This window comes from Eretmochelys imbricata, chromosome 8 (assembly GCF_965152235.1).
Source record: "Eretmochelys imbricata isolate rEreImb1 chromosome 8, rEreImb1.hap1, whole genome shotgun sequence".
Classification (NCBI taxonomy): domain Eukaryota; kingdom Metazoa; phylum Chordata; order Testudines; family Cheloniidae; genus Eretmochelys; species Eretmochelys imbricata.
In genome coordinates this window covers 38,863,221-38,889,178 of record NC_135579.1, presented here as the reverse complement: position 1 = coordinate 38,889,178, position 25,958 = coordinate 38,863,221, and the positions used below count along the sequence as shown (strand labels likewise).

Sequence of the window (25,958 nt, the reverse complement as noted above, 5' to 3'; positions counted from 1 at the left end):
TGCAAATGTGGCCACGCCAGTGCGCTTGCAGCTGTCAGTGTTGACAGACGGCAGCGCTTTCCCAACTGTGCTCTACGAAGGCTGGTTTAACTCAAAGCACTCTACATCTGCAAGTGTAGCCATGCCCTAACAGCAGCAGAGCTATAGGAGGAGGGCTATGTCTGGTGGTTTATAGCTGAATGGAAGGACAGACAGATGAGCCTTGTGGGGGAGTATTTGTCTTGCAAGGTCCAAGAGCTGCCTCATGCCCAAATTGGAATGGATGGTGGTGAAATATGAGCAGGAGATAGGAAGGGGGGAAAGAGTAAGAGATGTTGAGTATCATTTGGAAATTACATTTAATCTTTTTTTTTAATTTCCTCAGTCTGCAAGGATATTAGTCCCCTTTGCCTCTGCCTTAGTATCTTATTTGTAAGGTCAAAAGTTCTAGCTGCAGAGTACCTCCTAGCACCACTCTGAGGTAATGAGTACAGTACTAGCTAAGGGAGAATGCAGTGCTGGATTGCCAGAACTGCTTCCTGCACAGCCCAGGGTGTTCATGAAGTTCTCCTGTCCAAGTATCGACTTGGTTCAATGCTGGGTTCTGACCTCACAAGCTAAGCAGAGTATCATAGAAGATCCCTGTTTAGCATGGTTTTCTAGTGGCACCTGTGGAAAGGTTCAAGACTAGCAGAGTTAAGGTGTTTACTCCTGGGGGAATTCTGCGCCACTGCACATGCGCAGAATTTATGTCCCCCACAGATTTCTTTGCTTCCCCTCAGACAAATGACTTTCTGATGGGGAAGCAAGGGAATCCAAAAGAGCAGTCATGCAACCTTCCCCAGCAGTATGTTTTGGGTGCCCAGGGCAGCCAGCAGAGAGGTAAATCACTGTGGGGCAGGAGATGGGACTGGGGAAGACCCGGCTGGTGCCTCCCGCTCTGTGTTGGGCTTAGCTGCTAGTCCCTGCTGGCCTGGGGAGGACAGGACTTCCTCTTCCCACGCACAGCATCCGGGGTTGGGTGAGACCCACACCCAGATTTCTCCGGCTGCTGGAAGCTCTGCAAACTCGCCCTCCCCCCTGCTTCCTGCACCCATTGCTCCTCAGCTGCATGGGGAGGGATCCCTGCCCAACCCTTGTGCATCCAGACTCCGTCAGACACAGACCCTCCCACCAAGCTTCACCCCCACACACTCAGAACTCCCCCCCCCCGATGAGCCCCACTTTCTCTGCACCTGAACCACCACAATGAGCCACCTGCACCCGGATCCCCACCCCACTGAGTCCCAACCAGCTGCATCTGGACCCCACTCCCCCAGCATCTGGACCCCTCACCAAGCCCCCTACACCCAAACCCCTCTGCCGAGCTCTATTCCCCTCACACCCAGATGACCCCCGAGTGAGCCTCAGCCGCATTCACTTGGACCTCCCTTGGAGAGTCCCATTACTATTGCACCCAGAACCCCCCCCAATAAGTCCCTGTGCATCCAGATCCCCCCACACCTGGATCCCCCACTGAGCTGCCCACACCCAGATTGCCCCACACAGAACCCTCTCAACCCACACCTGGATCCCCCCACACTAAGCCCCTCCATGCTTGGATCCTGCCTTGCTGAGCCTGCCTGCACAGATCTGGCACGGAAGGGTGGAGCCCTGGGATGTTTCTGGGGCAGGCCCGGTCCTTGCGCTATGTCAGGGTTGGGTGCAGCCTCACCGTTGAGTCCGTGTCCCTGGGGGGAGCTGCACAGTGATCTCCTACCTCTGTGTAGCCGGTGGCCTGTGCTCCCCACTGCCATGCTGGAGCCTCCACATTTATTTGACAAATAAAATTTGCAGAATGTTGCAGAATTTTAAAATATTGTGCACATAATTTTCATTTTTTTGGTGCATAATTTTTAATCTTTTGGCACAGGATGCCCTCAGCAGTAGATGTGGGCTATTCTACAGTATATGGCCACTACGTGGAAGAGAGATGCTTATTGCCTGCTTGCCTGGTTTAGAAGGAGGAGCAGAAAATGTTTTACTGTCTGTTCTTGTATTCTGTTCAGAGCTGGACCATGTTTGTTTTGCATTTGCATTTCCACTTCCCTTTGCTTCTCTCGTATCTGGTCTTTGTTTGCTCCATATGCTCCACCAGTTGAAAATTTGAAGCCTTCCAAGAGGGGGTGTTGTTTGTTTAATTGTGGTGCCATGTGCAGGGGGACTGTGGCAGAACTCTAGGGGTTGCTTACCATGCCCTATATGTGGGGGTCTCTTGGGTTCTGCATATGTTCCTAGTATGGGAGCTCAGTCTGTCCCTACAGAAGAAGAGGGATATATGTTTACTGGATGTGCCACTTGTTGATTTAGTGTGGGCCATGTGTGTGTTATGGGCTTACTCTTTCCCTGATGAGGTGGAAACCTCCCCTGAATGGCACTCTGTTCTCTAATTGGATAATGCCCTGAGGGCTGGGAGCTGGAGCAGCTGCTCTGCTGCTGTATGCCCTTGGCAGCCTCTTCATGGTTCACTTCAAGGTAGGTCTGTAGGCCCCTGGAGTTTTGGGGTTGAAACTAACTGAGCTGTTTTCAGGGGTTATGGCACAGTTGAAGTGGATGTCTGGCCCTTGGTGTGGGAATGCATCTTTGGCTATGGCCATATCTACACTATGAGGGCTATAGCTGTGCTGCTGTAATGCTGTAGGGTAGATGTTTCCTACAGTGACAGAAGGGGGTTTTCCTTTGATGTCGTTAATCCACTTCTCCAAGTGGCAGTAGCTGGATTGATGGACGAATTCTTCCATTGACCTAGCCATATCTACACCAGGTTTAGGTGGCTTAACTGTGGCACTCAGGGGTATGAATTTTTCACAACCCATAGTAATGTAGCTAGGTCTATCTAATTTTTAAGTGGAGACCAGGCCTATGTCAATAACTTTGAGAAACCAGGGGTATAGCTCTGACCAGCACAGTTTCTCATATGGGACTGATGAGCTGCAATAGCTTTTGGGGCTGACTTTATTGTTTCCTTTTCTGCCTTTTTTTTTTTTTGGTAAGGAGAACATTTTTACTAGGTCCCCACATGTATGGGAGGTTTTTATGGATTGGAGTAGGGGGAAGGAACTAGAAGGGGCAGGGAATAGATTAGTATGAGTGGAGAGAAGAGGGATGGAAAGGGCCGTGTCACCTAGAACAGGTTCTACCTGTGATCTGCCCTCTTGTGCAACTATTAGAGAGATCCCCATACCAGCCTTCAGGCTGACTTCTAAATGATGGCTGGGATGGTTTAGTTGGGGATTGGTCCTGCTTTGAGCAGGGGGTTGGACTAGATGACCTCCTGAGGTCCCTTCCAACCCTGATATTCTATGGTGTGGTCTAATGTTGAGTGAAAAAGTCCAGCTAGAGTGAGCTAAGGATTTGGATGGATTTGTGCGATGTGAATTGTTCCAGTAGGAGATCCCACCTATTCTTTGGTCACGGCGTGCTCTGGGAATGTTTATGGATGGCATGTCACTAATCTGTAGTGTGGATAGGAGATTCCATAAGAGGAGGAATGGCCAGTGATATAGCTACATAGCTATTGGTTTAGATTTAAGAACACAAGAATGGCCATATTGGGTCATACCAATGGTCCATCTAGCCAAGCGTGCTGTATTCTGACAGTGGGCGGTGCCGAATGATTCAGAAGGAGTGAACAGAACAGGGCAATTCACTGAGTGATCCAACCTGTCATCCAGTCCCAGCTTCTAGCAGCCAGAAATTTAGGGACACCCAGAGCATGGGGTTGCATCCCTGACCATCTTGGCTATTAGCCATTGATGGACCTATCCTCCGTGAACTTATCTAATACTCTTTTGAACCCAGTTATACTTTTGGGCTTCAATACAAGCCCTAGCAATAAGTTCTTAATTTATAGGGCACCTGAAGTATCTTGAGCCCTTTACCAGGGTGGATAAAAATCAATGATTTTTTTTAAAAAATCAAAAAAATTGGATTTTTTTAATTTAAATCAGACTTTTTGATAAAATGCTTTGAGGAAAAAAAACTAACATACATTATAGCTCAAAGATATCTCATCAAGGAATAGGGATTATAAATTCTAATTCTATAGTATGAGACAATATATTCATGTAATTTTTAAGAAAAGTTTTGTAAATGAGTTCCAATAGTTCATGGATTAGGGACCCAATCTTATGGGGTTCCACAGGCTTCTGTATAGATTTTGGTTGATCTTTCTATCTACCCAATGGGACTATGTGCTCAGTCTAGAAGATACAATCAGAGATGTTTAGTTTTGCAGTTCTCAAACTGTGGATTTGTGTCTCCAGAGGTAACATGCTTGTTAACAGCAAAAATGTTTTTAAATAAATAATATAGAGGTGAGAAATAACAGACCTCAACTCTATTGTCCCTCTGCAAATTTGTGTACACAGAGTCAATCCCTTACCTCTCTCTAAAAGTGCAAAGTTTCAAAAAGTTCAATGAATAGAAGATTGTTGGGGGTGGAATAGATCTGGACAAGGAGAAGAAGTCTGGAGATAAATGTGAGAAGTGAGGGACATATTCTTGTTTTGTTAAAATATCATATGTTTGCTGTAGAAGAAAAAAATCCAGAATACTTAACATTGTTGTTTTAGTTAAATAAAACAATTTAAATGTCTGTCTGGTGATGTTCTCCTTCTCATACAGAATGGCAAGAAAATCCTCCAAATATTAAGGATTAACCTGTTGAATTGGAGATAGTTCACCTCCCAATGACTTCATAAATATCTGCTTCAATTACCTTTAGTAAATGAAATAACCAAACAATCATTCATTTTCTGATTTAGCTGTAAAACTAATCTGAAAATTTTCAAAATAAATCACTGTTTAAAAATGTATAAGTGTGTACCTTCTTAAAATGAAACCTACATCTATCTCTGAGTTGTGAAGAATATGAATTAAGGTTATAACAACCAACAAGAATGCACTTTTATATAGAAAACCATTATTAAATCGAGTCTTCCTGACTAGTGATTTAAATAATGATTTAAATCAATTTGATTTAAATCAAATCCACCCTACCCTTTACAGACATAAACAGGGACACAGTCCTTCCCTGCAGAGCTTACATTCAAGGTAGACAAGTAAATGAGGGAAAAGAAGCAAGAGAAGCTGGTGATCAGCCATATGTCATATTCTGTGATGATAGTCTCATTTCTAATCTGTTTTGTTATGGTTGGAAGTACTAGGCTTTACAAGCCTCATAGGGTATGCCTATACTGTCATTAGATACCTGCATTTGGCCTGTGGTAGCTGATTCAGGCTTGCAGGGGTTGGGCTAAGGGGCTGTTTAATTGTGGTGTAGATATTTGGGCTCTAGGACTCTCCCAGCTCACAGGATCCTAAAGCCTGAGCTCAAGCCCAAAAGTCTACACTGCAATTAAACAGCTCCTTAATCTGAGCCACATGAGACTGAATCAGTTGGCATGGGCCAACCGTGGGTTTTTAATTGCAGTGTAGACATACTCATGAAAGAGCATTCATAGGAGGAACCTGCAAGAGGAGGGGGTGAGGCAGGGATCTGCTACTTACTTTTTTCTTGGATATGAAGAACCGGGGAGTCACAACTGGGGGTATGGGGTACTGTTCACCTCAGCCAGCTAACAAGCGTTAAAATTACAATTCCTAGTTATAGACGGGGACATAGAAAGTAGACCTAGAAAGAGCTCTGCAAGTCAGTACCTGATTGTCTGTGCAGTCTCCAGGGCTTTGTTCCATGCACTTATATAACAACCTAGTAAATTCACCATCTGGAAACTTCCTGATATTCTGCCTCTATGGTCTTTTTCTTGATTAAGGGGTTAAGCCTTGAAGAATGAGTTTTAATATCCTCTCCAACATTTTTATTCTTAGTAACAACTCTGGATATTCTTCATATCATATTTAATAACAAAAAAGGCTGGAAGGGATATTAAACCTAATGCTTCAAGATTTAAAGCAATCTCTAATTATTTGAAATCAAGATGAGACCAAATGTGGGTGACAAATAACTTTGCCATAGGCAGATATGGAATACTTATACCTTTCTCTGATCCAGCTGGTGCTGGCCAGTGTCAGAGAAGGTACTGGACTAGATGGACCTCAGCTCTGATTTAGTCTGGCAGTTCTTATGCTCATCATCTCTTGATTCCTAACTATACTTCCTAGTTCCCTGCTTAGTAGTACCTTGGTGCCTCTCCTTAAAATGCTTCCTAGAGTATTAGCCTGTTCTGTGCCCCTAAATCAACCCTTCAGTAGCCACCCTTTATATATTTAGCTTTCTTTCCATCAGCCATTTCTACTAGCTCACCAGGTCACTTTTGTTGCTCCTTTGAACTCTCTCCAATTTGTTTACAATGATTTTTAAACCCTGGCTGAGAATAAAGTGTTTCCTTTTGACAGATACCCAGACATTCCCCTGTAAATTGTGAGCTGTTTGTGAGATCTGAGTAGTGTTTCTGTTGAATAAACAGGAAAGATTTGAGTATTACCTCTGTCATAAGTTCATTTCATAATTGTTCTGGAGCTGCTGGTTCTCCACCAGATCCATCCCATGAGAATTTTCCTCTGTGTTGAATTACAAGGAAAAGATCTCCAGTGAGGGAGAGGAGACCAAGTGGAGAGCCAGTGGCATGCTGTGAGTGAGAACTGGAGAAATAAATGTTCAGATGTTGCACAATAAAGCATAGTTCAAAATGACTAAAAGTGGCCCAAGGAAGCTACCCTTTGGTTCTCTCAATACACCAGCATGGACTTCAGGCAATTATCTGAAGAATAGGAATTAGGACTTCAACAGTGGACTCTGGGTAGAACAGAAAAGTGCACCAGACAACTACAGGCCCCAGTCAGACTGGAGTGTTGTGCAACATCAATGTGTGCCTCCAGGGTTAGAAGACCCCTTGGAGACATAGCAATCTGTATGTACAGGGAAACAGTAGAGAGGTGATGATTAACAGATAATGCTCATAATTAGTCCATTATTGACCATCCTTATGGTGCTTAGTGGCAGACACGCATTGCTCAGTTCCTTGAGAATCATAGAATATTAGGGTTGGAAGAGACCTCAGGAGGTCATCTAGTCCAGTGCCCTGCTCAAAGCAGGACCAACACCCACTAAATCATCCCAGCCAGGGCTTTGTCAAGCTGTGCCTTAAAAACCTCTAAGGATGGAGATTCCACCACCTCCCTAGGTAACCCATTCCAGTGCTTCACACACCTCCCCCGCCAGTGAAATAGTGTTTCCTAATATCCAACCTAGACGTCCCCCACTACAACTTGAGACCATTGCTCCTTGTTCGGTCATCTGCTACCACTGAGAACAGCCGAGCTCCATCCTCTTTGGAACTCCCCTTCAGGTAGTTGAAGGCTGCTATCAAATCCCCCCCTCGCTCTTCTCTTCTGTGGACTAAATAACCCCAGTTCCCTCAGCCTCTCCTCGTAAGTCATGTGCCCCAGCCCCCTAATCATTTTCGTTGCCCTCCACTGGACTCTCTCCATTTTGTGCACATCCCTTCTGTAGTTGGCGGGGGCGGGCAAAACTGGACGCAATACTCTAGGTGTGGCCTCACCAGTGCCGAATAGAGGGGAATAATCACTTCCCTCAGTCTGCTGGCAGTGCTCCTACTAATGCAGCCCAATATGCCTTGGCCTTCTTGGCAACAAGGGCACACTGTTGACTCATATCCAGCTTCTCATCCACTGTAATCCCCAGGTCCTTTTCTGCAGAACTGCCGCTTAGCCAGTCAGTCCCCAGCCTGTAGCAGTACATGGGATTCTTCCATCCTAAGTGCAGAACTCTGCACTTGCCCTTGTTGAACCTCATCAGATTTCTTTTGGCCCAATCCTCCAATTTGTCTAGGTCACTCTGGACGCTATCCCTACTCTCCAGCGTATCTACCTCTCTCCACAGCCACGAACTTGCTGAGGGTGCAATTCATCCCATCATCCAGATCATTAATGAAGATGTTGAACAAAATTGGCCTCAGGACCGACCCCTGGGGCACTCCACTTGATAATGGCTGCCAGCTAGACATCGAGACGTTGATCACTACCCATTGAGCCTGACGATCTATCCAGTTTTCTGTCCATCTTATAGTCCATTCATCCAATCCATATTTCCTTAACTTGCTGGCAAGAATACTGTGGGAGACCGTATCAAAAGCTTTGCTAAAGTCAAGATATATCACATCCACCACTTTCCCCATATCCACGGTGCCAGTTATCTCATCGTCTACAGCCTTCTTTCTCTGCCATAGGAACCCCCTTGCCACATCCTTAGTGGCATCCCATCAGACTTACTCTTGGCAGGTATAACAGGAGAGACTGCCTCTTGTTTATCAGGATGTACTCACTGCAGAAAATGCCTCTGCAAGCCTATCCTAACTCTCCTCCCCATCTCCAAAACAACTGTTTTAGGATGAATAATGGGTACATTGAATTCTTGCAGAGGGTTGCAAGAGCCAGCCAAAAGGGGTTGGTTTTGGGAAGCAGGAGAGATTGGAGCCAGGAGGGAAGCAGGAAGGGGCCATGCATATTCTTCTTCGAGTGGCCTGTGTATATACTTACTCTTGGGATGTGACAAAGATGCAGCTTGGACCTTTGAGGTGTTGTCACAGCTACAAATGTTTAGAGGGTGGAACTAAAAAATAATTTTATTTGCCAACCTCCTCCATTCCTTCCAACTGCAGTTGGACTAGGAACCTTGCTGGGTCGACAGGGGATGGATCACTTGATGATTACCTGTTCTATTCATTTCCTTTGAGGCACTTGGCATTGGCCAGTGTTAGAAGACAGGTTACTGGGCTAGATGGACCTTTGGTCTGACCCAGCGTGGCCGTTCTTATGTTCTTATGTCTTTGGACCTGGATTTATTGGAACGGATTGTTCCCTGTGCCACAGCTTCAATTTTTATTCTCTTCTCTTCTCTTCGACTAAGGATCTGAATCCTGGCACAGGTCCTTGATTCTGATATGTCAGAATAATAACAATAAAAAAAGAAATCAGGGTTCAAGAGATGTGCCTGTAGCCCTGCCTTTTTTCTTGCTTTGAATGCACATGTAGTATTAGGTCTAGATGTGGGAAGGTTATTTACCTCCTTGTTGCTTCATATACAGCACCTTCATCCCTAAGGCCAGAAAGGAGTATCAGAATCTCCTCCAAGCTATGATATTGTGTAACCCACACACCTTCTGGGTATGGGGTTCTGTCCCATCTAGTGGCACTGAGACCATTTAGAGAGAGTTAAATAAGTCTGCTCTACAGCTTTAGCTAAGAGCCAGTTGGCTTTTAACTCATGCTGTAGAGGCTCATGCACGAAGCTACAGAGGTCCCCAGTTTGATCCGCCGACGACTGGGGTCTGTGAGCGTTATAATTGCAGGAAACTTTAGCAGCTAAATCTTCTGAGCCCGAAACAGGGACCCATAGGTGCTGGGAGATCAGCCTTGCTCCGACCCTTGAAGGGTTCAAAAAGCCCTGCAAAGTTCCAGTGAAGAAGACAGACACCAGTGCGGGTTACTATGAATCTGCAAAGATCAGATCCAACCAAACAGAAACATTTGACCTCACAGGTGTCCGCCTCTGCTGAAAGAGCCAGTCTTTGAGAGCTAACAATCCAGTCCTTGAGCTGCTTCTTGCTGAAGAAATGCAAAAGAGTACCCATAGGGCTCTAGCATTTGAAGTCAGAGTCACAGCAAAGGGTGGTATTTGAAGCCAAACCTGTAGTATGGATCAACACCATGTCCTGAATCCAAGGCCATCATTTCCATGTTCAGAACCTCATTGTAAGCCCAATAAGGTCCCCAATGCTTCCTTAAAGACATTGTTTACTGTAGTGAGTTAGGTTCATTGTGTAAAATACCTGGAACACCCATAATTCGGATCCGTCTTCACAATGGGACCCTCTGTGTAGCATAGAATATGTTATCCTCATTGCTTACAGATAAAGGAAAAAAGGATAAGGTGGTGAAGCAGTTTCTCCTCTTTCTCTGGGAAAGGAAAAAAAAAATACAAGGCAAAACCTGTTTCTTAAGCTATGTAAACCTCTCTTGAGATATGTGACCCTCCCTCTAGGACTCCCTACTGGTTCCCCAGGTAAATGTCTTATACACCTTTTGGCTTTTCACTTAACCCAGCAATCTCACTCACTGGTCCTGAGGGGACAGTCTTCTTTTTTTGTCCCAGGCATACTGTCTGAAGAAGGACTAGAAGAGCCTTTTGAACCTCTGGATATAGCAATAGATCCGGATGTTCAAACTTCGTTGGATAACAATGTAGGTACATCTACTACTTCAGCCCCTGCAGAAAATATGCTCTAATTTCACAAACTCAGGAAGGATAGCTACTATCTTAAACATCCCTTAGGAAACCTTAGAGGACACTGCGCACCTAGGTTTTTTTATATGCTGGGTTCACTCTCTAGGAATAAGATTACACTGCCAGTTTTAGGCAGGTTATTACAGATGGCAAACAAATACCTAGCTAAATCCAGCATCTGGATAAGGAATTTCTTTAATAAAAAAAAAAAGAGCAAGTTATACTAGCTGCCTCCTGAGTGCTTCATTGGCAGTGGCAGCTGCCCTTCAAAGAGCTAAAGGGACTGGAGTCCACTCTTACTCTTCCAATAGAGAGGGTAAGAAGCTAGGTGCTCTGGATAGAAAGATGTTCTCTTCTGTCACACTGGGCATTAAAGTGGCAAAGTATCAGCTAGTAATGTCCAGAAACCAATAAGATCTGTGGAAGGAAAAAAGCTCTTTTTTCCTGTCATGGCCAGAAGACTAGATAAAACTTTCCAAAGCCCTTATTACCAAAGATAGGTCAGTTGCTAAGCATACCTTGAGAGCATCCTTCAATTCTTCTGATATGGCTTCTAGGAAAGGGTAATGCACTGTCAGATCAGCTGAGCCTTGTCTTGCATGATTGTTACAAGAGTCACTTAAGAACTCAGTAGCAAATAACATCTACTAGAGAGATATACAGAGAGAGACTCATTTGCGACAAGACACAACTCCAAATATCAGTGCTCCAGTGCAGGAGCAGATAACCAGACCCTGTTGGATGTGTTTCTTCTAGTCTGGGAGAGTAGTTCTCTGTGTGTTCACCCCCAATTCTTGTAATACAGAGAGTTCTTGTGGACAGTCAAAGAAGACAAAGTTATTCTGAGTGCCTTGGTCTGTGCAAGAACGTAACTATCACCTATTGCTATTATTAATCATGTTTATTATGGTAGTGCCTTAGAGCCAACCAAGAATGGGGCTAGGTGCTGTGCAAACAGAGTAGCAGATGGCCCCTGCCCCAAAGAGCTTACAGTCTGTCTCAGGGGTGGCCAACCTGAGCTTAAAAGGAGCCAGAATTTACCAATGTACATTGCCAAAGAGCCACACTAATACATCAGCAGCCCCCCCATCAGCGCCTGCACCTCCCAATCAGCTGTTTCATGGAGTTCAGGAGGCTCTGGGGATGGGATGGGACGAGGGGGAGGAGCGAGGGTATGGCAGGCTCAAAGGAGGGCGCGGGAAGGGGTGGAGTGGGAGCTGGGCCTGTGGCAGAGCCAGGGGTTGAGAAATGAGCAATCCCAGGCACACTGGAAAGTTGGCGCCTGTAGCTCCAGCCCCGGAGTCTGTACCTATACAAGGACCTGCATATTAACTTATGAAGAGCCGCAGGTCGGTCACCCCGGTCTATCTGGACAATACTGACACGGGGAGGGAGTGTAACACACAGGCAGAGTGAATTATGTAATGACAGCAGAGGTCATTCTTATTTCAGCAAAAAAAATTTTAGTTGGGTTTAGTTAGGAGGGGGAGTGAGCTGAACGGAAAGGGAAGTGAAGGGGGCAGGGCAGAGAAGAAAAGGGTAAGGGGGCAGGTGTGAAGGGAAGACACAGGAAGAGGAAGGTTGGAGCAAACATCCAATCAGTGCAGGGCAGAGACAGTCCAGTTAAAACTGTAGAAAGTCCTCTGTGTCTAAAGGACCAAAGATATGTTTTGGTTGCTTCTGCCCCTACTACATGGAGCTGTGGCTGGCTCCGCTCTGTAGTTTTGTCCCAAGGCCACATGGGTCCCAATGCCCCTAGAGTGTTTGGAGTTTCCCCTACACACTTCTGGGCATAGTGGGGAGAGGTGGTTCCCACTTGTAGGTTTATTTGTCTCTCCACACAATTGCAGACCTGTTGACCCAGCAGAGAGGTTGGATTTGTCATCCAAACCCAGACTCTCCACTTTACAGCATGTACCATAGGACTTTGACAGATCTGGAGCTGTCCTGCTTGGGAAAAGTACAGGTGATTCTGTTAAACTACAAGAAGCAGACAGCTTGTCTGTGCTGTGATCATAAGTGGAAAATTATTCTTTTTGTGAACAACCAACAGTGATACAAACCTAGCTTCAGTGCCTATTCAATCTATACTGTAGTACTTACTTCATTTAAAATCCTTGGGCATTTCTTATTGTTGGTAAAAGTACATCTCAGCTCATCACAGCTTAATTGAGCAAAATACTGTATTTAGCCACAATATAGTAAAAAGATTCTTGAAGGGATTAATGAACGTCTACTCTTTGGTTAGGAAACACACACTGACATGGGACCTCTAGTACTTAGCTCATTAAACCTCCCTTTGAACCCGCGGAACAATGTTCCCTGCTTCACCTCTCAATTTCTACAGCCTTTATGGTAACTATTATTTCTGCTAGAAGAGTGAGCACACTGCACGTTTTCATGGCTGATCCCCCCCCCCTCCGCCCCCACTTCTATGGTCTTTCACAAAGATAAAGTAGTTCTTTGTCCACACCCAAAATTTCTTTAAGGTGATAACAGAATTTCATCTCAATCAGTCCATAAACTTGCATTTTTCTTTAGGTCTCGCTCAGGAGATGAAAAGCATCACTACACACCTTGATGTGTTTCCCTTTTAGAATAGGTCTAAAGAATACAGGAGATTACCTAGACTGTTTCCTCTCTTCTGAGGAAAAGAGTAAAAGTCAGGCAGTCTAACCGAACAACTTTCCAAGTGGGTTAGACTCTGTTTTTTATAAACACACCTGTTTTCTTCTTCAAGGATGGCTTAGAGTGCACTCAGCAGGAGTGAAGGTCACTTACATGGCCTGTTTTAGACATATCCCCATATTGGAGAAACCGTAGAGCTGCAATTAGGAGCTCAAATCATATATTCATATGACATTCCTTAGATCTGGCAGGTAGATCTGATGCATAATTTGGTAAAGCGGTATTGCACTCTGTATAACCAGGTCTCTTCATCCCACCATCCAGAGGGGGGAGAACTGCTTGCCAAACTCTCAAAAGTGGGAATGTGTGGAAGCCATTCAGGAATAAACGAATGTTCCTCATCTATAACCAGAGTTCTTCAAGATGACCTCTGCACGTTCACTCTTCCCCATCCACCTTCCCCTTTTTCTAAAAGTCCTGATTTCAGCTTTGGATCTGACGAGGTGGTGGAAGGCACATAACATAAGAACAGTCATAGTGGGTCAGACCAAAGGTCCTTCTAACCCAGTATCCTATCTTCTGACAGTGGCCAATGCCAGATGCCCCCGAGGGAATGAACGGAACAGGTAATCATCAAGTGATCCATCACCCTCGCCCATTCCCAGCTTCTGGTAGAGGCTAGGGACACCATCCCTGCCCATCCTGGCTAATAGCCATTGATGGACCTATCCTCCATGAACATATTTAGTTCTTTTTTGAACCCTGTTATAGTTTTGGCCTTCACAATATCCTCTGGCAAAGATTTCCACAGGTTGACTGTGTGTTGTATGAAAAAATACTTCCTTTTGTTTGTTTTAAACCTGCTACCTATTAATTTCATTTGGTGACCCCTAGTTCTTGTGTTCTGAGGAGTAAATAACACTTCCTTATTTACTTTCTCCACATCAGTCATGATTTTATAGACCTCTGTCATCTCCAACTAAAATGGTTGACATGCCACATCCCACTTTTATAGCCCTGCCTTCAAATGTTTGGAGGGGTAGGGGATGTGAGAGTGCTGCAAGAGGTACTAACTACTACTGAAGGGTTCCACCATACAAGCTGTACTGTTGCTATGCCCTAAGGGTAAGAATGTGCAAAAATCTATTGAAGAACTCCAGTTACAGATGAGTAGCCTCCCTTTACCTTGCAAAGGCCCCTACAAAATGCCTCCTTGCTCTGCCATTGGAACTCCCCCAAGGTGAGGGAGTTAGGAATATTGGTAACATGTAACTGGTACTGGTGTGGTGTGTACTCTGTTGCACAATGGGAGCAACTTCCACACAGCACCGTCTACGTTTCACAGCAATATCTATCCTGTCACCATGAAACATCCTTCATCATCACCCCCACTCAAACACACACAGCTATGGCTCAGAGTTGAAAATAGCAGCTGATGTAAAACTATCTGATTATTTTCAACAGAGATTTTTTTTGAGGTTGAGCTTTTTGCTATACTCTTTAAGTATCCAGATCCATTTCCTGGGCCTCAGCTGCCTTAATGTTGTCCAGGTGGCCTGACTCAGAGCTTCCTTCTCCCATCCCAATGTGTGATGAAGAAGTGGGGAATTTGTAATCCGCTTTAGCAGCTCACTTCCCTGGGTCGCTTCTGCTGTTCTGCAGTTGGCCCAGCATACCAGTTTACACACGTGGCTCCCTCTGTTCCTTGACCAAGCTGGATTCCAGCTCTGGCTCCATGGAACAGAAAAGCAGGGAGTGTGCCCTGTAATCTAGTTAACTCACTCTTGTGGGGAAACAGCTGGAGAGCAAGAGGTGGCTCCAGGCAGGTCCTGGGAGGGCAGAGAGAGAGAGAATGCAAAATATCAGCTGCCTAGCTGCAGCACAAGGAGGAAATTCCTTGGCAAACACAATTATCTTGAGAAAATGCCAAATAGCACAACCACAGAATCAAAGTCCATGGTGCCCTGACTGAGATGAAGGATTGTAGTTCACACCTCTTAAAGTTACTTTCTTCAGGCTCTCTGCAGACATTTGAGTTGGTTAAATTCAGATAATGTTTTCAAGGTTATTTTTACAGCCATAAGGGCTAGTAGAAAAATTTTTAAATGAAAGCTGAGGTTCTGGAGTACAGTTGAACAGCAAAGGATGAATTTCACAGCTGCAGAGTTTTGAAATACGTTGAGCCCTTTAGGGACCTTTAGTGGTGTCAAAGGAGCTTTTGTCTTGGTTCTCTCAGAATCATGTGATCTTTGGATAACTTTTGGAGATGGGAAGGAAGGGAACTCTTGTGTGTAGTGTGGGCCATCCCAAAGCCCTATTAAGGGTTTAAACTATGTGATATGTTGGAGGTGGTTCATCTTTATGGCATTATCTTAAATTGTGGTGCACTGAAGTGAGCTGTAGCTCACGAAAGCTTATGCTCAAATAAATCGGTTAGTCTCTAAGGTGCCACAAGTACTCCTTTTCTTTTTACCCCAATTCTGCGTTTGATGCTGTAGTACAAGGGATGGGTATGGAAAGGAGCTATAATCCACGTTCTCTGTGATGCTCTTAACATCTGTTTCCAGGGGGCCTGATCTTCATTGACTGTGTTGTTACACTCTCTGTCATTAGAGCAGCAGCAGATCTGCTCCTTGTTATTCCCATATGTTGATTCTTTCTGCCCTCTGCTGGAGTCTCTGGTTTATGACAAATCAAAAAGCTGCAGTAGTGGAAATTACAGTCATGTGGATTCTGGATGCAGATAATAAAAAAAATAGGGAGCAAGAGTAATGAACTTCGCATTTCAGACAGAATTACTCCCTCAGTTAAAGATGGGAAAAGATGAGAACCTGTCATGGAGTGTCCTGAAAGGGGATTTGCATTAAGGTGGCCTGCCCCTATGGAATACATTGTGATCCATTCTTTATATCTGCTAAACACCCCTGATGATCCACAGAGGAAGGGTCATAGGTAATTCAGGTAGTTAGTTTCAACCTTTTGTGTGTCTGTGTAGAGTGGCAGAGAGGGAGAGAGGGAACTTGGTGTCTCTTTAACATTCCTAATAATTTGAAAGCAAACTGTCCCAGCTTCTGAAGTCATCACCTGTATATTCTGGGACGCACATACCCAAAACCAGGATTCCACCTGAAATGGAATACTGAGGTCCAACGTGCCCTTTAAGAGGGCAGATCCCCTTCTGACAAAGCTGAGGGGATGGCAAGACCTGTGGTTGTCAGTGACGTGATTGAACTGAAAGGGCCCGATTTTCCTTTGCCTGGGCCATTCCTCTTATGTACAATGCCAAGTCTAAAACAAACTGTCTTGGCTGTTGAGATCGGGAGCAAGGGCTGCAATATAACAGGATTAGTAATGGTCCCACCATGCAACGATGTCCCTCCATCTGGTGAGAGCATAATTAATCCTGTCCCTTGTCCCGGATGGGAGATAAGGCCATACCTCTGTCTTCTGTTGTAAGGAAAGAGGGAATCATATATTGGAATAGATTGTCCCCTTCTGGCTGGGGAATAGATCCATATGGTGGATTTGGTTTTGCTTTCCCCAAAAGGAATTCTTGAAGTCTTGAGTCAATGTGCATTACTAGAAAAGGTTTGAGTATGAGACAAAACTAAGTCAAAGAGGAAAGAGAAGGAAGCTTGTGCTTCGTGCAGTAATTGCTTCCCACTGCTCATGCTCTCATCTTTCAAATCTGTAGAACTGCTGTATGTCTGCATTGGTGAGTTAAATCTTTCCCCAGTGGTAGTGTGCAGGATATGGGAGTTTGGCATTGTTGTGTTCTGTTCACTCTCAACAGGAGTGGAACAAGCTGGGTTGTCACTACCCATTTTTTCTTCTCACCCTCACACACTCTGTGTTTGGAGGTGTGACTTGTATCACTGATTTGTTTCTCCTCTTCTCCCTCCTCTTTCTGTCCCACAGACTTTGAAGCGGCTCATGGCGGATGAGGTAAGGATGGTGGTTTTCTTCTGCATGTGATGTCTCCTTCTTGCTGTAACTTTCCTGTGCCTGGCTGTTTCTGGTTCCTCTGCCTGTTCTATTCTAGTCTTACTGTTTGAAGGCTTCAGCCCTTGCTGTCACATGGCTGCTCTGTGTGTGTTGTCTCTCTCATAAGGCATTTGCTTCTCTAGGATTCTCTAACTCTGCTTCTCAAACTATGACCTTGCATGCTCTGCTGACTCTTTCCTCATAAGCACTGGTTTAGTAGGCAATCTGAACACTGGCATTTTCCAGAGGGTTGGCTTTGCAAGACTGCTGACTGCAGGGATAGACCCTGTTTGTTGGCACCCAGGTTTTTGGTGTTTTAGATTTTTAGATTTCCCTGGAGAGGCATTGAATTCACATGGGAGTTGGCATTAGCAGTACCAGCAGATTTCTACTTATCCTCTGCCGGTGATGGTGCATGGACATCTGGAGAACACTGACTAACCTTGCAGTGTGTGACTTGTCAGACACATTGAGTAAAGGTGCTCCAGGGGTACAAAAACCCTTATCTACCACTTCGAGGGTCTACAGAGAATTTTGTCTCTGGTCTGTGAAGTTTCAAAAGTTTCCCTACTAATGTGCACCTGGTAGGTCCACAGATCACAAGTTACGGCCTCTTGGTGTCAGAAGTACCCCCAGACCGGTTGTGCTTTCTCTATCCATTGCCAGCAGTGCAAGCGTGGGAATGCCAAATATAGGAATGCAATTAGGGTAGTATGCCTGGCATTGGTTTTGGGACAGCATGTGTGGTTGAGGGTGATCACCGGAGTTGAGAGGTGCGAAATGAGGTTGTGCTGAGTTTGATTTCTGTTTCTCTCACTTAGCTGGAGCGATTCACTAGCATGCGGATAAAAAAGGAGAAGGAAAAATCCAATGTTGCTCATAGGAATTCCTCTGCTTCCTATATGGATGTTCCTAGTGCGGGCCAGATGCTACAGGAAATCACAGATCAGGATGTGCTGGGCCTCTTTGAACAGATGCTGGTAAGTTAATGACCCCAATGCAAATGCCCTTCCTTCCTTCACTGTGTGCTCTCTGGGTGTTTATCTTCCATTTTCCAGGACAAGAGGTGGAGACTGTAGTGCCTCTTAGTATCCTAGATGACTGGTGTTACACCTCATAACCACGATGCCTTATGTCAACCTACACCTCCTACCTCCATCACCATTGTAGAGCCTGCTCTGTTTCCTCACAACTCTCCAATGAAGGGTGGTCTGCTTTGATTCCTTAGCCTGTCATTTTTCACAGATAGTATAAGACAATGGTTCTCAGGGTTTTCCTGTGTAGACCTCTTCCTTCTTGCCTCTCAGTCCCAATCCTTCCCCATAACAGTTTTAGTACTTTAGGAGTGATAGTAAGACAGGATTAAGGAGAGAAGATGAAAATAAACTTGCTTTAATATTTTGGGATTTGCTGTTTGGTTACATCTTCATCTCTGGGCCCTCTTCTCTTGAGTTCTCGCCTCCTTGTTTGCTGCTACACAGATGTTTGTGTTATTGGCAAACTTTACAGCAATTAAATTTACAACAAATTAAAACCCAGCAAACATGAAACAGACAGGCACATCTTGAGAAGGAGGCTAACTCGTTCCATTGAATAAAACATCACTGGAAACCCTAAGAGCCCAGACTGGATAATAAGTAGCAGAAGGTATCACTGCTTGACAGTTGACAGCTACTTAATCATTGTGACAGAAGCAGCTCTGCAGATCAGAGAACTTCTGTGGTTAGTCGGTTGGCTCTTGGTTTCGTAAATTGTATGCTGAGAGATTCCACTGGGCTCCACAAACCCCTTTAGGAGTTGGGGGCTCCTCTCTGTCCCACTGGAATGCTAGCATCCCCCTGTGATGGAGGTAACTTTCTCTTAGCTCTCCTCAGAGCACCATAATCTCCTTTGGGAAGTGTGTGCCAGGGGATGGGGGAGACTGCTCCTGTCTGCTTCTTATCTCAGGGGTCTCCTTTGACAGGATTTAAACACAAGTGCAGGCTATTCCCTCTGAGATTCTGATATGTGCTCACTGAACCACGTTTCAGGGCTTGCTGTGGCTGGGCTGCAAGCTTCCTGTTGCCTTGAGCAGATTGTGTTCCATGTAGCAAATGATGTTTCTGTGTGAGGGATGTTCCGAGCATCAGGGAATCTGTGCTAAACTGAACATTTTCTTGCTTTTCTTCCACAGGTTGATATGAATCTGAATGAGGAGAAGCAGCAGCCTCTGAGGGAGAAGGACATAATAATCAAGAGGGAGATGGTGTCCCAGTATCTACATACTTCTAAAGCTGTGAGTACTCTTGCTCTGAGTACAGAAAGCTGCTTTGAGGGAGGTAGGGATATGGTGTTGTATAGCAACACTGCAAAGAACTCCTCACATCATAGGTTCTTAAGTGAAAATCTGACATGAAACACAAATCTCATGAACAATTTGAAAGAAATATACATTAACAATAAAAGCCCTAAAGACTGTGCACAAATGATGCACAGCCACCATCCCAATGACTTCCTAGTTCATTTTTACTTGCTAATTTAAGTTTTCCAATGAACTCTCAGGCTATGTCTACACTACGAAATTAGGTTGAATTTATAGAAGTCTATTTTTAGAAATTGATTTTATACAGTCGATTGTGTGTGCCCCCACTTAAGACCATTAAGTTGGCGGAGTGCATCCACAGTACCGGGGCTGGCACTGACTTCTGGAGCGTTGAACTGTGGGTAGCTATCCCACAGTTCCCGCAGTCTCTGCAACCCATTGGAATTCTGGGTTGAGATCCCAATGCCTGATGGGGCAAAAAACATTGTCGCGGGTGGTTCTGGGTACATGTCGTCAGGCCCTCCCTCCGTGAAAGCAACGGCAGACAATCGTTTTGTGTCTTTTTTCCTGGGTTACCCATGCAGATGCCATACCATGGCAAACATGGAGCCCGCTCAGCTCACTGTCACCATACGTCTCCTGGGTGCTGGCAGACGTGGGACTGCATTGCTACACAGCAGCAGCTCATTGCCTTGTGGCAGCAGATGGTGCATTACAACTGGTAGCCCTCCTCGTCATCTCTTGGGTTCTCCTGGCAGACCTTGGTGAGGTCTGTCATGGGCGCCTGGACATCAATGGGAGTGACTCAGGTCATTCTCTTCTTTAAGTTTTGTCTAATGGAGAGTCAGTCCTGCCTGGAATATTGGCAGAGGGATAGCTCAGTGGTTTGAGCATTGGCCTGCTAAACCTAGGGTTGTGAGTTCACTCCTTAAGGGGGGATATTCTGCCTCAGGCTGCTCTCGCAGCCAGTAGCACCATGAGCACCCAGGAGACGATGACAGCTAGCAGTCGTACTGCATCATGTGCTGCCAGCTACCCCTTGCTCCCCCTCCCTCTGTGAAAGCAACGGCCGACAATCATTTCACGCCTTTTTCTGTGCGGGCTTCATATTGCTGTCAGCATCGTCATCCACCCGCCGCTTCCGCTGCCACTCTGCTCTCCTGCTTTCCTGCAGACGCCATACCACGACAAGCATGGAGCCCGCTTAGATCACCGCGGCAGTTATGACCGTTCTAAACACCACACACATTATCCAGCAGTATATGCAGAACCAGATCCTGCAAAAGCAGGTGAGTAGGTGAGGAGAGTGATGTGGACATGGACACAGACTTCTCTCAAAGTACGAGCCCCGGCAATGTGGACATCATGGTGGTAATGCGGCAGGTTTATGCCGTGGAACGCCTATTCTGGGCCCAGGAAACAAGCACAGACTGGTGGGACCGCATAGTGTTGCAGGTCTGGGATGATTCCCAATGGCTGCAAAACTTTCGCATGCATAAGGGCACTTTCATGGAACTTTGTGACTTGCTTTCCCCTGCCCTGAACCGCCAGAATACCAAGATGAGAGCAGCCCTCACAGTTCACAAGCAAGTGGCGATAGCCCTGTGGAAGCTTGCAACTCTAGACAGCTACCGATCAGTTGGGAATCAATTTGGAGTAGGCAGATCTACTGTGGGGGCTGCTGTGATCCAAGTAGCCAATGCAATCACTGAGCTGCTGCTACAAGGGTAGCGACTCTGGGAAATGTGCAGGTCATAGTGGATGGCTTTGCTGCAATGGGATTCCCTAACTGTGGTGGGGGGATAGACAGAACCCATATCCCTATCTTGGCACCAAAGCACCAAGGCAGCGAGTACATAAACCGAAAGGGGTACTTTTCAATGGTGCTGCAAGCACTGGTGGATCACAAGGTACGTTTCACCAACATCAGCGTGGGATGGCCGGGAAAGATACATGATGCTCGCATCTTCAGGAACTCTGGTCTGTTTCAACAGCTACAGCTAGGGACTTTCTTCCCAGACCAGAAAATAACCTTTGCTGATGTTGAAATGCCTATAGTTATCCTTGGGGACCCAGCCTACCCCTTAATGCCATGGCTCATGAAGCCATACACAGGCAGCCTGGATAGTAGTCAGGAGCTGTTCAACTATAGGCTGAGCAAGTGCAGAATGGTGGTAGAATGTGCATTTGGACGTTTAAAAGCGTGCTGGTGCAGTTTACTGACTCGGTTAGACCTCAGCGAAACCAATATTCCCACTGTTATTACTGCTTGCTGTGTGCTCCACAATATCTGTGAGAGTAAGGGGGAGACGTTTATGGCAGGGTGGGAGGTTGAGGCAAATTGCCTGGCTGCTGATTATGCGCAGCCAGACACCAGGGCTGTTAGAAGAGTACAGGAGGATGCGGTGTGCATCAGAGAAGCTTTGAAAACCAGTTTCATGACTGGCCAGTGTGAAAGTTCTGTTTGTTTCTCCTTGATGAAAACCTCCGCCCCTTGGTTCACTCTGCTTCCCTGTAAGCTAACCACACTCCCCTCCCCGCTTCGATCACTACTTGCAGAGGCAATAAAGTCATTGTTGCTTCAAATTCATGCATTCTTTGTTAATTCATCACACAAACAGGGGGATAACTGCAAGGTAGCTCAGGGGGGGTGGGAGAGGAGGGAAGGACAAGGCCACACTGCACTTTAAAACTTATTGAATGTCAGCTTTCTGTTGCTTGGGCAGTCATCTGGGGTGGAATGGTTGGGTGCCTGGAGGCTGTGCCCCCCACGTTCTTGGGCATCTGGGTGAGGAGGCTATGGAACTTGAGGAGGAGGGCGGCTGGTCACATGGGGGCTGTAGTGGCTGTCTGTGCTCATGCTGCCTTTCCTGCAGCTCAACCATACACCGGAGCATATCAGTTTGATCCTCCAGTAGCCCCAGCATTGACTCCTGCCTTCTGTCAGCAAGCTGATGTCACCTATCATCTTCAACCCGCCACTTCTTATCTTCAACCCGCCACCTGGTCTCATGTTCATATTGTGCTTTTCTGGACTCTAACACTGTCTGCCTCCATGCATTCTGCTGGGCTCTTTCAGTGTGGGAGGACTGCATGAGCTCAGAGAACATTTCATCGCGAGTGCATTTTTTTCGCCTTCTAATCTTCGCTGCCTCTGGGACGGAGATGATAGGGGGAGTGTTGAAACATTTGTAGCTGTGGGAGAGAAAAAAAAGGGAGAGTGGTCGTTAAAGAGACACATTTTAGAGAACAATGGGTAGACTCTTTCAGGCTGAACCTTGCTGTTAACATTACATAGCACATGTACATTCGTTACGAGGTCACATTTTGCCTTTTATATTGAGGGTCTGCCAGTTTGGTGTGTGAGGTCACACACGCAGAGCCGGCGGGCAACAGAATTCGGCTTGCAGGAAGCCATGGTAAGCCACAGTCTTTTGGCTTCTTTAACCTTCATAACATGTGGGAATGGTTTCAAACAGCTGTGCCCTCATTTCCCATACCGAACAGCTGTTGGGTTGGCTATTTAAAATGGACTGGCAGTTTAAAAGGAGGGGCTGCGGTTTTGGGTTAACGTGTAGCACAAAGTCAACTAACCCCCCCCACATACTCACACACCCACGCCCAATTCTCTGGGATGATCACTTCACACTTCCCCCCACCACGTGGCTAACAGCAGGGAAGATTTCTCTTCAGTCACAGGCAAAGAACCCAGCAGGAACGACCACCTCTGAATGTCCCTTTAATAAAATTCCCCTATTTCAACCAGGTGACCATGAATGATATCACACTCCTGAGGATAACACAGAGAGATAAAGAACGGATGTTGCTTGAATGTCAGCAAACACCGGGACCATATGCTGCCATGCTTTGTTATGCAGTGACTCCAAACTACGTGCTACTGGCCTGGTGTGGTAGTGTCCTACCGTGGAGGACGGAATAAGGCTGCCTTCCCCAGAAATCTTTTGCAAAGGCTTTGGGAGTACGTCCAAGAGAGCTTTATGGAGATGTCCCTGGAGGATTTCCGCTCTATCCCCAGACACGTTAACAGACTTTTCCAGTAGCTGTATTGGCTGAAAATTAATCATTAAACCCGCTTGCTTTTAAACCATGTGTTATATTTACAAAGGTACACTCACCAGAGGTCCCTCCTCCTCCTCCTGGCGGGTCCGGGAGCCCGCCTTGGGTGGGTTCAGGGGGTACTGGCTCCAGGTCCAGGGTGAGAAACAGTTCCTGTTTCTCCGCTTGTTTGCTGTGCGCTATCTTCAACCTCCTCCTCATCATCATCTTCCTCGTCCCCAAAATGCGCATCCCTGTTGTGTGATGATCCATTGATGGAGTCAAAGCACGGGGTGGGATAGTGGTGGCTGCACCCCCTAGAATGGCATGCAGCTCATCATAGAAGCGGCATGTCTGGGGCTCTGACCCCGAGCAGCCGTTTGCCTCTCTGGTGTTTTGGTAGGCTTGCCTGAGCTCCTAAGTTTCACGCGGCACTGCTGTGGGTCCCTGTGATAGCCTCTGTCCTTCATGCCCTTGGAGATTTTTTTCAAATGTTCGGGCATTTCGTCTTATGGAACAGAGTTCTGATAGCATGGATTCGTCTCCCCATACGGCGATCAGATCCTGTACCTCCCGTTCGGTCTATACTGGAGCTCTTTTGCGATTCTGAGACTCCATCATGGTCACGTCTGCTGGTGAGATCTGCACTCACCTGCAGCTTGCCACGCTGGCCAAAGAGGAAATGAGATTCAAAAGTTCACAGGCCTTTTCCTGTCTACCTGGCCAGCGCATCTGAGTTAAGAGTGCTGTCTAGAGCAGTCACAGTGGAGCACTCTGGGTTAGCTTCCGGAGGCCAATGCCGTCGAATTGCTACCACACTACCCCAGATTTGACCCAGCAAGGTTGATTTCAGCGCTGATAACCCCCCCTTTAAGTCGAAGTAAATGGCTTCGTCGTGTGGATGGGTGCAGGGTTAAATTGATCTAACGCTGCTAAATTCAACCGAAACTCTTAATGTAGACCAGGGCTCAATGAAGTGTTTGAAGAGGCTGAAATTAGCCCAATGCTGAGTTTTCATAAACCTTCTTCTCATAAATTCATCATATTGTATTATTTATTTTCATAACTATATTTTAATATAGCAGAATGAACAAAGATTTTGTATGGCTAAGTATTAAAAGATTACAGTAACCATCATTTTTTAAATGATTAGTTTAAAATAAAATACCCAGTTTCTGATAGTGCTCCATTATTTCAGGACATAGTATTGACTGTTTAAAAACATTCTTTTTAAAAGTGTGTTTAAGGTTTTATTCTGCTCCCCTGTTGGTGTTTATAAAGGGCTCCTCAGCAAGGGAGAAACTAGCTGAGAGTGTTGTCAGTTGACAACGTAAATAAAATGGGGGGAAATGTTTTTTGTTTTGTTTTTTGGTAACTTCTTTCATTTATAGTACATTTTATAACTGGTTGAAAATGCTAAGTGTGTTTTATGAAAATCTTCAAAAAATTCTCCAAAAAAACCCCCAACCCTTTTCATTTTTTGAAACCTAAAATCCATTTTTTGGGGGAAGGGTCTCTTTTTAAAAATGGCAAAAAGGGATGAGGGGCAGGGGGACAAACATTCAGTTTCTCAATTTTCCTTTTTTGTTGAAAACTCAAAACTGAAAAAACAAATTTTCTGTGAAGTTTGTTTCTAAAAAAAGTAATTTTTCATTTGAAATTTTTTTCTATGAAAATGGCCTTTTTGAAACAAAATGTTTTGTTTTAGTATATGTGCATGTTATAAGTAACTATATTAAGTACTAAAGTTCTACAACGATGTTTCAAGCTGACATTGCCTCTGTAGGGGGGGAGAGCCTCTCTTTAACCAAAGCTGTAAATAAACTTCCATTATAAGCTCGATTTTTGGTCTCCACTTCCAGAAAAGATCTTTTCCACTTTAAAAGTGTAATGTTTGGCTACAGGAGACTCTTCTATTCTTTAAAAAAATCAAAATGTGTGGTGAATCTGCCAAGTCATTTCTGAGACATAGGGCTTAGAAAATACGTAGCTGGTATTATACTTCTTGAAAATCCTACTCCTGCTCTTCTTTCAAGCCCTCTCTTTGAATGGTTTGCACCACAAACTCCACATTTGAGTCCTAATGAGATCTAGTGCATAGAACAATATTGGACAAAGTTGGGTGCACATATGGGAAATTATTCAAAAAAATTTCTGAATCTTTGGACACACCATAAGGTCCTCATGGAGTTTTAAACTTCCCCTAGTGTCTGCTGGAGATCTCCACTTGCATTTTCCTTTTCCTTGCTTAAAGGCTTCAAAATGTAAACTCATCATGTGGGTAGTCTTACCAAAGTGATTTTCTCAACCAAAAACAAAACAAAAGCCCAGTCTCTAGTGTCCTGCTCCAGCTGCGCTTTTGACTACCCCTACCAAGACCAGCTTCCAGAGCTCCATCTTTATTTCTGGGCATCATCTCCTTTTCTTTCCCTCCCCCACTAGGAGGCAGGCAGTAATAGTTAGATTCTTCACCACGTGCACAGTCCACTTAGCTACACAGTGACTACAGTGGGAGCTGCTGGTGCTCAGTACCTCTGAAAATCAGGCCACTATTATTTAACTGCCTAAAGATGGGCTTAGGTGCCTAGGTTTAGACACCAGAGTTTTAAACTGTTGACTTTAGACACCAGAAAACATGCCTCTTACTCATGCTGCTTGAAGGGGCTGGAGTGGTAGAAGGGGTATTTCTCTGCATCTGTG

The 25,958-nt window shown here is 45.4% G+C and overlaps 1 protein-coding gene across 2 annotated transcripts in view; it reads left to right on the top strand.

Annotated features, from left to right (window-relative positions):
- Positions 1-25,958, top strand: part of DIAPH1 (diaphanous related formin 1) — a 170,830-nt gene that overhangs the window by 28,632 nt on the left and 116,240 nt on the right. The window contains exons 2-4 of one of the 2 annotated variants that reach the window (XM_077825214.1): positions 16,835-16,861; positions 17,722-17,880; positions 19,074-19,175. In XM_077825214.1, the coding sequence (XP_077681340.1) occupies positions 16,835-16,861; positions 17,722-17,880; positions 19,074-19,175 (288 nt within the window). The remainder of the gene's footprint in view (positions 1-16,834; positions 16,862-17,721; positions 17,881-19,073; positions 19,176-25,958) is intronic. The other variant, XM_077825215.1, reaches the window with a different exon arrangement.